The sequence below is a fragment of the Vulpes lagopus genome, chromosome 6 (genome assembly GCF_018345385.1).
Source record: "Vulpes lagopus strain Blue_001 chromosome 6, ASM1834538v1, whole genome shotgun sequence".
Lineage (NCBI taxonomy): Eukaryota > Metazoa > Chordata > Mammalia > Carnivora > Canidae > Vulpes > Vulpes lagopus.
In genome coordinates, this window is record NC_054829.1 from 76,217,292 (window position 1) to 76,234,186 (window position 16,895).

General features: G+C 37.3%; 1 protein-coding gene across 1 annotated transcript; it reads right to left on the reverse strand.

Moving 5' to 3' along the window:
- Positions 1 to 973: 973 nt before the first annotated feature.
- Positions 974 to 3,176, reverse strand: CXCL10 (C-X-C motif chemokine ligand 10). Its single transcript, XM_041757759.1, has 4 exons — positions 3,055 to 3,176; positions 2,379 to 2,505; positions 2,066 to 2,155; positions 974 to 1,615 (listed from the first exon to the last, which is right to left on the reverse strand). The coding sequence occupies exons 1-4, from the start codon at positions 3,113 to 3,115 to the stop codon at positions 1,597 to 1,599; spliced, it is 297 nt and encodes a 98-aa protein (XP_041613693.1). The 5' UTR covers positions 3,116 to 3,176; the 3' UTR covers positions 974 to 1,596.
- Positions 3,177 to 16,895: the final 13,719 nt, after the last annotated feature.

Genomic DNA, 16,895 nt, shown 5'->3' on the forward strand with positions numbered 1-16,895 from the left:
TATTTCTGTTCTCCATTTTTCATTTAGTTGTCTTTTCCTATTTCATTCATAGGAATTCTTTATATATTCTAGATGCTACTAATTTGCCAACTATAAATGCATTGCAAATATTTCCTTAATGACTAATTGGCTATGGGAGGTGAGAGAGAAGGAAAGTAGAATTATCCCAGGTTTCTGGTTTGGGGAAGTGGATGCTAGTGCTGTTAAACTAGACCATCGAATAGAGGAGAACTAGATCTGGGGGAGAGGGGAGTTTGAGATATTTTGGAGTTTGATGTTTCTGTGGAATATTTAGGGGGAGATGTCTTGTAGACATTTGCATATAAGGGTCTGAAGCTTAGGCGAAGTCTGTTAGGCCATATCAGTTCTGAAGGAGTCTTGTATCATGGGCCTTTCAGAATACTGCAGTTGGAAGGAATATGATAATTTTTAAACTCATTTGTTTTCTACCTATTGGATTCTTTTATGAAATGAAAGAATGAATGAATGTCCCATTCAAATGACCCACTAGATTACTTTGTCTTAGTCATTGTTTTATTAATTTTTGATGTTGACTGTTATATAATCTTTCTTAACATTTCCAAGAAAAAACAAAAAAAGCAAAAAAAAAAAAAAAAAAAAAAAAACATTTCCAAGAGAGCACAGCATTTTTATTTTGAAACACATCCAGAATATCTATCTTACATAACATGCAGATTACATATCTAGATTTAAATTTTTTTCATTGCACATTCATGTATGGTACTTACACAAGTTACTCCATAAACACTGAAAACAAGTAGGAAACATGTACATCTAAGAATTCTACTTTGTGTAGGTTTTTTTTTTTTTTTTTTTTTTTTTTTTTTTTAATTTTTTTTTTTTTTTTTTTATTTATTTATGATAGGCACACAGTGAGAGAGAGAGAAGCAGAGACACAGGCAGAGGGAGAAGCAGGCTCCATGCACCGGGAGCCCGACGTGGGATTCGATCCCGGGTCTCCAGGATCGCGCCCTGGGCCAAAGGCAGGCGCTAAACCGCTGCGCCACCCAGGGATCCCTGTGTAGGTTTTTATTAAGTAATAATATTTTCAAATACATTTCCAGATTTCTTTAGGCTCTTCTTTGTATTTGGAGTTGTGTACATATAACCACTGAAAGTATTTGGAGTTGTGTACATATAACCCTTGGGAGGATAGCAGTAGAAGCCTATGAAGTAAAGATTTTTCTTAATTAAAAAAGCATTATGACTAGTTTTAGAAGTTCTGAGAACTCTGGTAAGCTCAGAGGTGGAAATATCCCTTAGTAACATTTACAAGATAGCAAAGGTGAGGAAAGTGTCAGTAGTAGGGCTAGGATCTGGTACATTCACTAAAAATGTAGCACCTCAGCATAGCTTATACTGGCTTATACTGGCAGGGCAAAGCGATGAACCAACCGTTCACCTCCCTCAAAGAGTAGTAGCAGCTAATTTGGTGATGGTGATTGGTCACCTTTTAGGAGAACTGTAATCCAGGGACAATTAGGGCTTGCATGTATTGTATACAGGGAAATGATGGCAGAGGTAGTCTCTTTCTGGTCCATCTTTATCAGTACTATGGTGATTACGCGTCTGTGTTCAAGGAGATCTTCTAGACCTGTAAAAAAAACAAAGAGAGAGAAAGGAAGTGTGAAAGTGTGATATACTCAACTATAGCTTCAACCTGGGTTCTGCTGGGAACATTCTGATTTCATAGGTAGCCCCAAGTCCCTAGGCAAAGTGGTCAGATTTCCTGCTGCTAAATGGTCATTGTGGATTATAGGGGCTGCTTTTTTAAGCCCAGGAAAGGCTTGGGGGAAATTTGGTAGCTTTGCTTGAATAGTTAAAGCTCTGCCTCAAGGTTGACACTTCTAGACAGGTAGGGTAACTTTTGATACTACAGGAGATGACATCTCAGTTTATAGATAAATAGAGGTAGAGGCAGGCTTGGTGGTAAACACACTTTCAAGCCAAGGATCCCACAGGAAAACTCAGTGCAAATATTTCTGACTTCCCAAAATTGACATTTCTTAAAGAGCAGTTCTTCTGCAAAGTGCAGCAAACCTACCTTTTCTTGCTAATTGCTTTCACTAAACTCTTGATGGTCTTAGATTCTGGATTCAGACATCTTTTCTCCCCACTCTTTTTCATTGTGGCACTGTAGAAGTAAGTAAGAGTGAAAATACATAAAACAATTTTGGACCAATAAAACAGAGTATACAGATTTTAGGCCAGACATTTAGGTTTCAGTCTAGATGTTCCTTTTGTTATACAAAAGTCTTAGAATCATTACAAACCCTTTACTGATTTTGTGATCATAGTCACATATTTAATATATGATTACAACTAGGGAAGTGATATTCAGATGGCATTTTACTCACATGATCTCAACACGTGGACACGATGGACTTGCAGGAATCATTTCAATTTTTTCTAAGGACCTTAGATTTACAGGTTGATCACTAATCTTGATACAGGTACAGCGTATAGTTCTAGAGAGAAGTATTCCTGTGGGAAAAAGAGTCAGGTACATCAGGGAAGGTTAGTGCAGTTTTCATTTTAGGCATATAATGTGGATTGTCTCCTACTAAGCAGAACCAATATCCCCATGTCATTTGAATAAGTCAAGAAAGATTCCCATTATAACACAGCTCTTAATGATTAATTAGCTGATTATTTGAAAGAAAGGAATTGCGGTTTATGAAATGTAAATTCATACCCTTGAGGCCCAATTCATATGGTTAATTAAGCTGAGTTAACTAAGGAAGTATTTGTCTCATTTTCTCTTTCCTTATTCCCTTATATATATATATATATATATATTTTTTTTTTTTTTTGTCTATCCTGTTACTCTTCCTCTTTTCTTCTTTCTTCTCTCCTTTATTCCATTTGCTGTTCTGACTGTATATCTGTGGCCAGAGAGAATCTCTGCTTATTTACCCTTCATTTATAGGTAGGCTATGAAACCTTTGCAAATACACTATTCCTGTAATTATAGAATTTATACCAAGCCTTATTTCTGACCTTACAAACTAAATATCCCTTCATGCTCCTTACCTTGAGTTCCATTCAGAGTCAGGAAGATAAGACAAAAAATAAGAACAGCACTTTGGTTCATGATGCTGTGACTGGAGGTTCCTCTGCAGTAGGCTCAGAAAGTCTAAGCAGTTGAGTGTCTCAGAAAATGTGGGCTTAGGATGCAGTATTTATTTGCAAAGGCACTTTCCCTCTCTACCTCTGATTGGATAACGTTACAGTCGACTTGGCAAAACCTGTCTGTTCCTTGGGGAAGTCCCATGTTGCAGAATCAAAGGGTTTATTAGTATTTATTGTGACTCTGAGTTGTGGAATTTCCCTCCACCTCCTTTTTTCACTTAGTTAGGTTTCACTTTCCAAAACATGAACTATTTCTTGAAAACCAGAAGTTTATTCCATGTAAGTTTTTTTTTTAGTGAAAAAAAATTTAATGAATCTTTTTAAGTGAAACTTTGATTCTTGTCTTTGGCCTTCTGCAAAATAAAGATGTAAACTTAATCCTCAAATCAGTCCTAAATAGTTTTTTTTTTTTTCTTTTCAAGGTTTTGTTTAAATTCCAGATAGTTAACATAGACTATAATAATATCAGTTTCAGGTGTAGAATTGAGTGATTCATTACTTTCATACAACATCCAGTGCTCATCAGAAGTGCTCTACTTAATCCCCATTACCTATTTATCCCCTGTCCCTGCCCACCTCTCCTCCAGCAACCCTCAGTTTGTTCTCTATAGTTGAGTCTTTTTCTTGTTTTGCCTTTCTTTTTCCTCCCCATGTTCATTTGTTTCTTAAATTTCTTTCTTAAATTAAATTTCTTAAATTTGTTTCTTAAATTTCTTAATTTAATTTAATTTCTTAAATTCCACAAAGGAGTGAAATCATATGGTCTTTGTCTTTCTCTGTCTTACCTCACTTTTTATTTTTCTATTTTTTATTTTTCTATTTGCAGCATTAAGGCATGAACATAAATATCTGGTCTTTATTCACTTTATGGGTTTCAGGGATGTCATGTTTTTTCTCTTTAATCCCTACAATAACCTGTAGGAATAGGAATAGGAAAGTTGTTACTTCGTTTTATGTATGGAAGTACCTTAGAGATAATTGTGTAAGGTTGTACAAAGGTTGTGTTCTATTTAGTCTACCTATGATGCTTTTTCTCTACATTTGCCTTAAACTTTGCAATTAATTTCAGAGGGTAAGAAAGTTTTAAAAATTCTTTAGTAATAGCAATTTTTCATCCTTTGTAGGTAAATTTAATTTGTGAAAATAGTAATTTAGCCAAGCATTGCTCTTTGATCAAATACTATAAGTAACAGGTTTGGTCTTATTGGACAAGGTCAAAGATATGGAACTGGCAAGTTTTCAAGAATTCCAGAACTGTTTTTGAACACTCATAACATTAGAATAGCTAAAGAGTCTTCTATATATAACTATTTTGAGGAACAACGCTACTCATTTGGATATCTGATTTCTGTTAGTGAAAGAATCTGGTTCCTGTTTGTGTGGTAAGCAATTTATGAGTATTTCAGAAAAGTCCCTCAATGAGACATTATAAGGTAACATCTAGAGTGGCATGAAAAAAGGATTAGTAGCTATGATAGGGGTATTGCAAAAAAAAAAAAGATTTCCTTTTTGAAGAAAAAATTTTAAAAGAGGCATGAATAGAGACTTTGGGAGAACAAGATGGAAAAAGGTTGATTTAACATTGATACAGCTCGAAGACATTGTCAAATGCAAAGTAAAGGATAAAAAGTGTTAGTTGTTACACTGATAGCAGTGGTAACAGAAATTAGCACAATTTTAACTGGGCAAATAGGGGGAAAATTGGTCTCTTAGTATTCAGTAGCACTTAGCTGGTTATTCACAGCCGGTAACAACAGTAGGAAGCAGGTGATACCCATATTGTGTAACACTTGTGGGCCTAACAGTGGAAGTCCAGTATCCAAGGGATGTAATAGTCTGGTTGTTTTTTGCAAGTCATTGGCAACAGGGGAGCCAAGGTGAAATGCTGTTTGAAATGCAGGCATCACACTGCAATGGGAAATCTCATGCAGATGAATACTTGGAACCTAGGGAAATATTTGGGGGATCTTTTCATAGTCAGCCAAGCTGCAACAATTTACAGATAGGCTGGGGAAAGACTGAGTTTCCATCCTAGGATTAAACTAGTTTAGTTGTACATACTGATTTAAAACTTGGCATAAACACCAAGAGAAAAGCCAATATCTGCAAATTGGGCACACATAAAACTTGGAACCTCAAATTTAGGAAGTTTTTCATTAGAACACTGAGTTGTTGATTGGGGCAGGCCAAAATTGCTGGAGTGCTGAATACCAACTCAGTCTATTCCAGGGCTAAGCTTTCAAGTCAATAAGTCAGGGGACTTAGCTATGGGAAACTGTGAAGACCAAAGGAAAGGAACTAATAGAATGCAGAAGACTTTCATCCAGCAAAGAGACTTTCATTTGATGGGGGAAAGTCTTATGAGAGATGGGGACGTGACGGGGGCCTCTCATAGCCATTTGTGCAGAATAAAAAAATTAGACTGTGAGTAAAAATGCCAGTATTTTCAGAGAAATGTCTGACATCAAGAGTGGAAGAGTTTCTGAACAGTTCCAACATTTAAAAAAAAATGTGATTTTAGTTTTGTTAGTATCTAAATTCTCAGCTAAGATGCTCTCTATATAGCAAAATAGAGTTTGAATCAGATTACCTATGAAGGGGACTAAATATCTGTTATTAATGAAAAAATATTTCTTGTTTAATTGATTTTTTAAATAAACATTACATAGCAAAAATTGTGTGCCAGGTATGTTTGAAGTGCTTTATGATTATTGACTCAGTTACTCCTTAAATAATGATTCATTTAACACAGTAATTCTAACTCTAAAGTCCACGTTATTTATTTATTTTTTTAAGGTTTTTTTTATTCATTCATAAGAGAGACAGAGAGAGAGGCAGAGATACAGGCAGAGAGAGAAGCAGGCACCTACAGGGAGCCCAATGTGGGACTCCATCCCAGGACTCCAGGATCATGCCCTGAGCCAAAGACAGGTGCTCATCCGCTGAGCCACCAGGCGTCCCTAAAGTCTACGTTCTTAATAATTGTTACGCTGCCTCTTTAGAGAGAATATTGTTCTTGATTTGGATTTCTGATTTCCATTCTATCTGTCTAAAATAGCTGAAGCCATATTTGAAATCAGTTTGGGTGCCTTAGTAATTAAACAGAAAGGTAAGGTGGATCTCATACTGGAATTCATACTAAAATGGAAAATGCTATTGTATATAGTTGCTATTCACATATGTATATAGATATGCATGAATGTTAGTAAACAGTCACATAAACATGTATATACTTCAAAGTATTTTTTTCGCTTTTTTGTTTTTAATTTCAGTACAGCTGACATACAGCATTATATTAGTTTCAGGAGTACAATGTGATGATTCAGCAATTCTGTACAACATCAAGTGCTCATCGTGAAAAGTATACTCCTTTTTTTTTTTAAATTTTTATTTATATATGATAGTCAGAGAGAGAGAGAGAGGCAGAGACATAGGCAGAGGGAGAAGCAGGCTCCATGCAACGGGAGCCCGACATGGGATTCGATTCTGGGTCTCCAATATCGCGCCCTGGGCCAAAGGCAGGCGCTAAACCACTGCACCACCCAGGGATCCTGAAAAGTATACTCCTAATTCCCATCACCTATTTCATTCATTTCCCTACCTGCCTCCTCTCTGGCAACCATCAGTTTGTTCTCTATAGTTAAAAGTCCATTTTTTGGTTTGTCTCTTTTTTCCTATACTAGTTTGTTTTGTTTCTTAAATTTCACATATGAGTGAAATCCTATAGTATTTATCTTTCTCTGGCTTATTTTGCTTAGCATCATACTGTGTAGCTCCATTCATGTTGTTGCAAATATCAAGATTTCATTCTTCTGGCTAAATAATACTGAATTTTGTGTGTGTGTATTTTATTTTTTATTTTATTTTTATTTATTTGGTGGACACTTGGTCTCCTTTCATAATTTGGCTATTGTAAATAATACTGCAGTAAACATAAGGATGCATGTATCCCTTCAGATCAGTGTTTTTGTATCTTTTGGGTAAGTATCCAGTAGTGTAATTACTGAGTCTTAGGGTAGTTCTTTTCTTTTTGAAGAATTCCCATACTGTTTTCCACAGTGGCTGTACCACTTTGTGCTCCCACTAGTGGTCACGAGGGTATCATGTCCTTGCGAACACCTGTTGTTTCTTTTGTTTTTAATTTTAGCTATTCTGATAGTTGTGAGGTGATATCTCATTGTAGCATTGTAGTGATTGATGTTAAGGATTTTTTTTTTTTTGGTAAGATTTTATTTATTTGAGAGAGGAGAGAGTGAGTGAGGACAAATGCTAATGCCCAGAGGGAGAGGGAGACACAAACCCCTGCTGAGCAGGGAGCCTACCATTGTATGTCTTCTATGGAGAAATGTCTGTTGGTGTCTTCTGCCTATTTTATTTATTTGTTTATTTTTTTAAAGATTTTATTTTTTAATTTGTGACAGAAAGAATGCACAAGGGGTGTGAGGGGCAGAGGGAGAAGCAGACTCCCCACTGAGCAGGAAGCCTGATTCAGGGCCCAAGATTATGATCTGAACTGAAGGCAGACGTTTAACTGACTGAGCTACCCAGGTGTCCCTCTTCTGCCCATTTTAACTATTTTTTTAAAAAGATTTTTTATTCATTTGAGAGAGAAAGAGAGCTCAAGCAGGGAGAGAGGCAGAGGGAAAAACAGATTCCAGTATCCATGTGAACCCTCAAGATGCCCTTCTTCTGCCCATTTTAATCAGAGTATTTGTTTTTTTGGGTGTCAAGTTGTATCAGTTTATTACATATTTTGGATACTAACGCTTTTATCACATTTGTCATTTATAAATATATTCTCCCATTTAGTAGGTTGCCTTTCAGTTTTGTTGCTTGTATTCTTTGTTATGAAGAAGCTTCTTATTTTGATGTAATTCCAATGATTTATTTTTGCTTTTATTTCCCTTGCCTCAGGAGACACATGTAGAAAAATATTACTACAGCCAATTCAGAGAAATTACTGCCTGTGTTCTCTTCCAGGATTTTTATGGTTTCAGATCTCACGTTTAAGTTCTTAATCTGTTTTGAGTTTATTTTTATATATAATGTAAGAAGGTAGCCTAGTTTCATTCTTTTGCATGTAACTGTCCCAGTTTTTCCAACACCCATTTGTTGAAGAGACTCTTCCCATTGCATATTATTTTCTCCTTTACTAAAGATTAAATGACCATATAATTGTGGGTTTATTTCTGGGTGTTATATTGTGTTCTATTGGTCTGTATGTCTGTTTTTGTGTTATACTGTTGCAATTACCACAGCTTTGTAATATAACTTGAAATCTGGAATTGTGATTCCTCCAGTTTTGTTCTGTCTTTTCAAAATTGATTTGGGTCTCTGGGGTCTTTTGTGATTCCATACAAATTTTAGGATTATTTTTTCCAGGGATCCCTGGGTGGCGCAGCGGTTTGGCGCCTGCCTTTGGCCCAGGGCGTGATCCTGGAGACCCGGGATCGAATCCCACGTCGGGCTCCCGGTGCATGGAGCCTGCTTCTCCCTCTGCCTGTGTCTCTGCCTCTCTCTCTCTCTCTCTCTCTCTCTCTGTGACTATCATAAATAAAGAAAAAATTAAAAAATATATTTTAAAAAAAGGATTATTTTTTCCAGTTCTGTGAAAAATACTGTTTACATATTGATAGGGAGTACACTTTTAAATGTGTAGATCGCTTTGGGTAGCATAGACATTTTAATGATATTTTTCTTCTAATCCATGAGCACTGAATGTCTGTTTGACTTCTTTCATCAGTGTTTATAGTTTTCAAAGTACAGATCTTTAGGTTTATTCATATAGATTTTATTTTATTTTTAAAAAGATTTTATTTATTCATGAGAGACAGAGAGAGAGAGAGAGAGAGAGAGAGAGAGACACACACAGGCAGAGGGAGAGCAGGCTCCATGCAGGGAGCCCGATGTGGGACTCAATCCTAGGACTCCAGAATCATGTTCTGGGCCAAAGGCAGGCGCCAAACCACTGATGCACCCAGGGATTCCCAGAAGTTTTATTTTTGGTGCAGTTATAATTGTTAATTTCATTTTCTGTGACTTCATTATTAGTGTATAGGAACGCAACAGATTTCTGTACAGTGATTTTGTATCCTGAATTTACTTATCAGCTCTAGCTGTTTTTGGTGAGGTCTTTAGGATTTCCTCTTTTAAAAATTAATTTATTTTTCTTTTTAAATATTATTTAAATTCAGTTAGTTAACATATAATGTACTACTGGTTTCAGAGATAGAGTCAGTGATTCATCAGTCTTAATTAAGACCCAGTACTCGTTACATCACCCAGTTACCTTATCCTCCCCATCCCCTCACCTCTCCCTCTTTTGGATTTTTTTTTTTAAAGATTTTATTTATTTGACACAGAGAGAGCGAGCACAGAAGTAGGCAAGTGGCACAGAGAGGGGGAAACAAGCTCCCCACTGAGCAGGGAGCCTGATGCGGGGCTTGATCCCAGGTCACTGAAATCATGACCTGAGCAGAAGGCAGATGTTTAACTGACTGAGCCTCCCAGGTGCTCCAGGATTTTCTATCTATATAGTACCATGTCATCTGCAAATAGTGAAAGTTTTACGTCTTCCTTACCATCTTGGATGCCTTTTCTTTTTTTTATTGTCGGATTATTGTGACTAGGACTTCCAGTACTATGTTGACTAAAATTGGTGAGAGTGCATGTCCTTGTTTGTTTCTTTTTTTCTTCCCCTAGTTTCTGACGTTAGGAGAAAAATGCTGTCCATTTTTTACCACAGGTATGATGTTGGCTGTAGATTTTTCATGTAAGGGCTGTATTATGTCAGGGTATGTACCCTCTAGACCTATTTTATTATGAATGGATGTTGTACTTTGCCAAATGCTTTTTCTAAATCTGTTGAAATGATCATGTGGTTCTTCTCATCCTTTGTTGTATTGATGTGATGTATCACATTGATTTGTGACTATTGATCCACCCTTGGCATCTCATGAATAGAGCAGATTCAACTTGATTATGATGAATGGCTAGAATTGGCTTGCTAGTATTTTGTTGAGGATTTTTGCATCTGTGTTCATCAGAGATACTGGCCCATGGTTCTCTTTTTTTGTAGTGTGTTTATCTGGTTTTGGTATGATGAAACTGATCTCATAGAATGAATTTGGATGTTTTCCTCCCTCTAATTTATTTGGGAATAGTTTAAAAAGAGTGGCTATTAACTCTTCTTTAAATGTTTGATAGAATTTGCCTGTGAAGCTATATGGACGTGAACTTTTATTTTGGGGGAGTTTTTAAAAAATTTAAATCCAATTAGCCAACATATAGTACATCATTAGTTTCAGATGTAGAGTTCAGTAATTGCTCAGTTGCATAGAACACCAGTGGTCATCACATCACGTGCCTCCCTAATACCTGTCACCCAAATACCCCATCCACTCCCACCCCCTCAGCAACTCTTAGTTTCTTTCCCATAGTTAAGAGTCTCTCATGGTTTGTCTCCCTGTCTGATTTCTTCCTTGTTTGTTCTTTTTCTAGCTTCTTTGAATTTTTTCTTTTTTCTGGATGTAGGTCTGTGTTGGTATTAATTTACCTCTTTGAACTGCTTTTGCTGTATCCCAAGGATTTTGAATCATTGTGTTTTCATTTTCTTTTGTCTTCATGTAATTTTTGATTTCTTTAATTTTTTGGTTGATGTATTCATTGTTTAGTAGTATGTTATTTAACCTCCATGTATTTGGACCCTTTGTAGTTTTTTTCTTGTGGTTTGTTTTCTAGCTTCATAGTGTTGTGGTTAGAAAAGATGTATGTTATGACTTTGATCTCTTTGAGTTTAAGACTTGTTTTGTGGCATAATAGGTGATATTTTCTGGAGAATATTCCATGTGCACTTAGGAGAATGTGTATTCTGCTGTTTTAGGATGGAATGTTCTGACTATATCTGTTAAATTCATCTGGTCCAGTGTGTCATTCAGAGCAACTGTTTTCTTGTTGATTTCCTGTTTGGATTAACCATCCATCAAGGTAAGTAGAGTGTTAAAGTCCTCTACTATTATAGTACTGTTAATTATTTCTTTTGTGTTTGTTATTACCTACTTTTCTTGGGTGAGCCTATGTTGGGTGCATAAATATTTTCAATTATTATTTGTTGAATTGTCCCTTTTATGATTGTATAGTGTACTTTTTTTTTTTGTCCTGTTACAGGTATTGTTTTAAAGTCTGTTTTCTCTAATATAAGGATTGCTACTCTGGCTTCATTTTTTTTTTTTAAGGATTTTAAAAATGTATTTATTAGAGAGCCCAAGAAGGGGGAGGGTCAGAAAGACGCAAACTCCTCACTAAGTGGGGAGCCTGATGCAGGGCATAATCCTGGGACTCTGGGATCATGACCAGAGCCAAAGGCAGATGCTTAACTGACTGAACCACGCAGGTGCCCCATACTCTGGCTTTCTTTTGACAACCAGTTCCATAATAAATATTTCTCCATCCTCTCACTTTCAATCTGCAGATGCCTTTAGATCTGAAATGAGTCTCTTGTAGGCAGCATATAAATAGGGTCTTGTTTTTTTTATCCACTTTGTCACTCTGTCTTTTGATTGGAGTGTTCATTTGCATTCAAAAAAGTTGTTGATATGTTATTTATTGAAGTTTTGTTACTTGTTTTGTGTTTTTTTTTTCTTTTTCCTGATCCTCCTTTGCTCTCTTTCATCATTTTTGGTTTTCTTTAGTGATCTACTTGGAGTCCTCTTTATTCTTTGCATGTCTATTACTGGGTTTTGATTTGTGGTTACTATTAGGTTTGCATATAATGTCTTGTGCTCAGAGAAGTCTGTCTATATTAAGTTGATTGTCTCTTAGGTTTGAACCCATTTTTTATTCCTCTCCCCTCCATGTTTTAGGTATATGGTGTCATATTTTGCATGCTTTTATGAGTGTCTTAACTGATTTTTACAGAAGTACCTACTTTATAGCTTTTGTGTTCTTCAACTTGTCACACTCCCACTTATGGTCTTTGCACTCAAAGAGTCGCCTTTGTGGTCATGAACTCCTTTAGTTTTTGTTTGGCTGATAAATGTTTTATTTATTTTTTTTAAATTTTATTTATTTATTCATGAGCCACACAGTGAGAGGGGAGGGGTGCAGAGACACAAGCAGAGGGAGAAGCAGGCTCCCTGCAGGGAGCCTGATGTGGGACTCAAACCCAGGACTGCAGGATCAGGCCCTGGGCTGAAGGTGGTGCCAAACCGCTGAGCCACCCGGGCTGCCCCTGATAAATGTTTTAGCTCTTATTCTTTCCTGAATGATAGCCTTGCTGGATAGAGTATTCTTGGTTATAGATTTTTCTATAAATTAGCCCTTTGAATATATCATGTCTCTCTTCTGGCCTGATAAGTTTATGCTGAAAAATATGCTGATTAGTCTTATGGAGTTTCCCTTGTATGTAACTGTCCTCTTTTCTTTTGCTGCTTTAAAATTTTTTGGAGGGGGATGCCTGGTGGCTCAGTTGGTTAAACATCCAACTCTTGGTTTTAGCTCAGGTCATGATCTCTGAGCTGTGAGATTGAGCCCTATATTAGGCTCGGTTGTACGCAGAGTCTGCTTAAATTTCCCTCTCTTTTCCTCCCCCTGCTTGTGTGCATGCTCTTACACATGCACTCACTCTCTCCATAGAGTAAATAAAATAAAATCTTTAAAAAATTTTATATTATCCTGGAGTCCCAGGATCGAGTCCCACATCGGGCTCCTTGCATGGAGCCTGCTTCTCCCTCTGCATGTGCCTCTGCCTCTCTGTCTCTCATGAATAAATAAAATCTTAAAAAAAAGATAAATTGGATGCTTGGGTGGCTCAGCGGTTGAGCATCTGCCTTTGGCTCAGGACGTGATGCTGGAGTCCTGGGATCGAGTTCTGCATCGGGATCCCTGCATGAAGCCTGCTTTTCCCTCTACCTGTGTCTGCCTCTCTATTTCTGTGTCTCTCATGAATAAATAAATAAAATCTTCTAAATAAATATATAAATTTATATCATTAGTTTTTTGCCATTTCAATTAATATGTGTCTTGGTGTGTGGACCTCCTTAGTCTGGTTTTTGGAAGAATTTCCATACCTCTTGGATCTGGATACCTGATTCCTTCCCCAGACTTGGGAAGTTTTCAACTAGTATATCTTTTTTTTTTTTTTTAAAGATTTATTTTTATTTTATGATAGAGAGAGAGACAGACAGGCAGAGGGAGAAGCAGGCTCCATGCCAGGAGCCCGACGCGGGACTCGATCCAGGGACTCCAGGACCGCACCCTGGGCCGAAGGCAGGCGTGAAACCGCTGAGCCACCCAGGGATCCCTCAACTAGTATATCTTTAAATAAATTTTCCTCTTCCTTTCTCTTATTCTGAAACCCTTATCATGTGAATGTTAATTATCACACTTGATGGAGTCATTGTTTCCTAAGAGTATTCTCAATTTGCATAATTTTTTCCTTCTCATTTATTTAATTTACTTTTAGGTCATTGATTAGTTCTCCTCCTCCTTCTAGCCTGCTCTTTATTCCATCTACTGTACTTTTAGTTTCATTTATTGTGTTTTCCTCTCTGATTGGTTATCTCTTTGTTAAGGAATTCACTGATGTCCCCAACTATTTTGTCAAGTCCAGTGAGTATCTTTATGATTATTACTTTAATTCTCTTACATGTATTACTTATATCCATTTCACTCAGGTCTTTTGCTATGATTTGGTCCTATTCTTTCATTTGGGAAATATTCTTCTGTTTCCTCATTTTGTCTAACTCTGTATCTGTTTCTCTGCATTAGGAAATTCAGTGCTCTCCAGTACAGTGTCTCCTGTTCCCTAGGGCCAGTGCTTTAGGAAGTGCCTCCTGTGTGTTGCCTATGCCCTGCTGTTGACTCCTGGCCTCTTTTTCATTCAGTCAGTTGTCTGCAGAGGCTTTCTATACCTATTGTGGGCAGTGTTTGGCCCAGGTAACCAAGTGTGCACTGGCCTGCTTATGAATGAGACCTGCCTCTGCTACTCCTAGAACCTAGGTCCATAAAAGATGTGGATTGGGAGATGTGGTTCTGGAGAAGTTTGTACCAGTTTTCTGAAGGAGGGGCCCTGTATTACCCCCACTGAGGCAAGCTTGACTGGAAGGGGCAGATTCCCTGAAGTGGAGTGTGTGTGTGTAGGGGTGTGGGGGGAGGGTCAGGGGTTTGGTGTAAGCAAGTTAGGTAGCAAGTGTCACTGTTGCACTGGTTTCTGCTGGTGGCTGTGTGTTTATGCTGGGGTGTGGTGGAGGGAAATGGTGCCTGCCAGCTCCTTTGTTCCTGGAGGGATCTCTCCATGATCCCTGCCTATCCAGGCCATGTTCTGAGATGGGTAAATCACTGTCTCTCCCATTTGCCCCCAGAATTTTTCTTTTTAAGTTTTTTACATTTTTTAAATTTAAATTCAATTTGCTAACATACAGCATAACGCTCAGTGCTCATCCCATCAAGTGCCCTCCTCATCGCCTGTCACCCACTCACCCCAACCCCCCACCCACCTTTCCTTCCACAACCCTTTGTTTCCCAGAGTTAGGAGTCTCTTGTGGTTTGTCTCCCTCTCTAATTTTTCCCACTCAGTTCCCCTCCTTACCCTTATAGTCTCTTTCACTACTTCCTATATTTCCTCTATGAGTGAAACCATTTGATGATTGTCCTCCTCCAGTTGACTTATTTCACTCAGCATAATACCCTCCAGTTCCATGCACATCAAAGCAAATGGTGGGTATTTGTCTCTTCTGAGATATATATATATAATGGAATATTATGGTAGATATATATACATATATTTATATACCACATCATATGTAAATAAAATGGAATATTATGGTAGATAAATATATACACACATACACACACACACACACACACACACCATATATAAATAAAATGGAATGTTATATATACACACCACATCATCTTTGCCCCAAGCATTTTTCAAATTGTTACTTCCACACTATCTTGGTGGGCTGGCTGTTTGTCACACTGTCTCTTTAAGGATAGGACTCTCTGCTTCCTAATGAGCCCTAACTCTCAGGGCTCTCACAGAGCCTAGCCTACTGGTTTTTAAAATTCCAGGCTTGGAGGGATCCCTGGGTGGCGCAGTGGTTTGGCGCCTGCCTTTGGCCCAGGGCGCGATCCTGGAGACCTGGGATCGAATCCCACATCAGGCTCCCGGTGCATGGAGCCTGCTTCTTCCTCCGCCTGTGTCTCTGCCTCTCTCTCTCTCTCTCTGTGACTATCATAAAAAAATTAAAAAAAAAAAAATTCCAGGCTTGGAGCCCAGCTGGTTGTAAGAACTCATGAAATTTGGCCCCTTCTGCTTTCATACCAAAATGTTTTGGGGATTTGTGTTTCCCCTCCATGCTCCCCAGTGTGATAGTCTGTTTTTTGTCTTTCTCTGCACCACTGGCTCCCTTTGTACCATTGAAAGCCACTGTCCATTTTCCTCTCAAACCACATCTTTGCCCTTCTTACCTTCTTTGATGTGGCCTCCACCATACTTTTAGTTATGGAGTTTGTTCTGCCAGTCTTTGGATCCTTTTCTGGGTGATTGTGCTGATGATGTTAGTGTTAACTAGGTGTATCTGTGAGACAAGGTAAGGTTAGGGCCCTCCTACTATGCCATCTTTTTAGCCTCCCTTTTCTGCACTTTAAAGTACTTGTATTTTTATTTTTTTAATATTTTAGTTATTTATTCATGACAAGACAGAGCAAGAGAGATGCAGAGACAGAGGCAGAGAGAGAAGCAGGCTCTATGCAGGGAGCCTGATGCAGGACTCAATCCTGGGACTCCAGGATCATGACCTGAGCCAAAGGCAAGTGCTCAACTGCTGAGCCACCCAGGCATCCCACTTTAAGTATTTTTAAAAAGTAGCTGTCTTGTGTAAAACAGACGATATTTATTTGAGGAAACAGACATTTACTTCTTCCCAAATTCTGAAATCTGTATTCTAATTGTTAAAATATGTAATTTTATATTTCTTTAAGAAATGGATGTTAGTGTAGTTTAAAAAAACTCAAATAGATCTTATATTTCAGCAACCTATTATTTATGTAAGTAGGTAACTCTTAGATTTTATTCATCAGCCTACTGAATTGTTCTTTTATCAGAAATGTGGATACCTTCCAACATTTTTTCTTATATTCTTATTTTTAATCTTTGGCTTGTTGAATCATTATGAAATGTCTTTCTTTACCTCTACTAACAATTTTCTTCTTGTCTATTAATGTAGCTACTCTAGCTCTTTTGGTTACTGTTAGCATGATTTTTTTCCTGTTCTTTAAACCTGTTTTTGTCTTTGAATCTAAATTATGTCTCTTGAAAAAGTGTGCGGTTGGATCTTGTTTCTTTAAAGATCCATTCTGCCAGTCTCTGACTTGTGATTGGGAGTGTTTAATCCTTTTATATTTAATGTAATCAATAAGAAGATAGACCTTATATCTTCCATTTTGCTATCTTTTTAAATATGTGTTCTTTTTTATGTCTTTGTTCTTCTGTTACTGCCATCTTTTGTGTTATACAGGTATTTTTTAGTTTGTCTCTTAATTCAGTTTTATTTTTATTTGTTTTTTAGAAAAACAACTTATTTAGATACAACTCACATATATACAGTTAACCCATTTCAAGGTGTACAGTTCAGTAATTTTTAGTATATTTAAAGAGTTATGCAACTAACACCACAGTCAATTTAAAAGCATTTTCATCATTCGAAAAAGAAAACTCCATATCCCTTAGCTATTACACT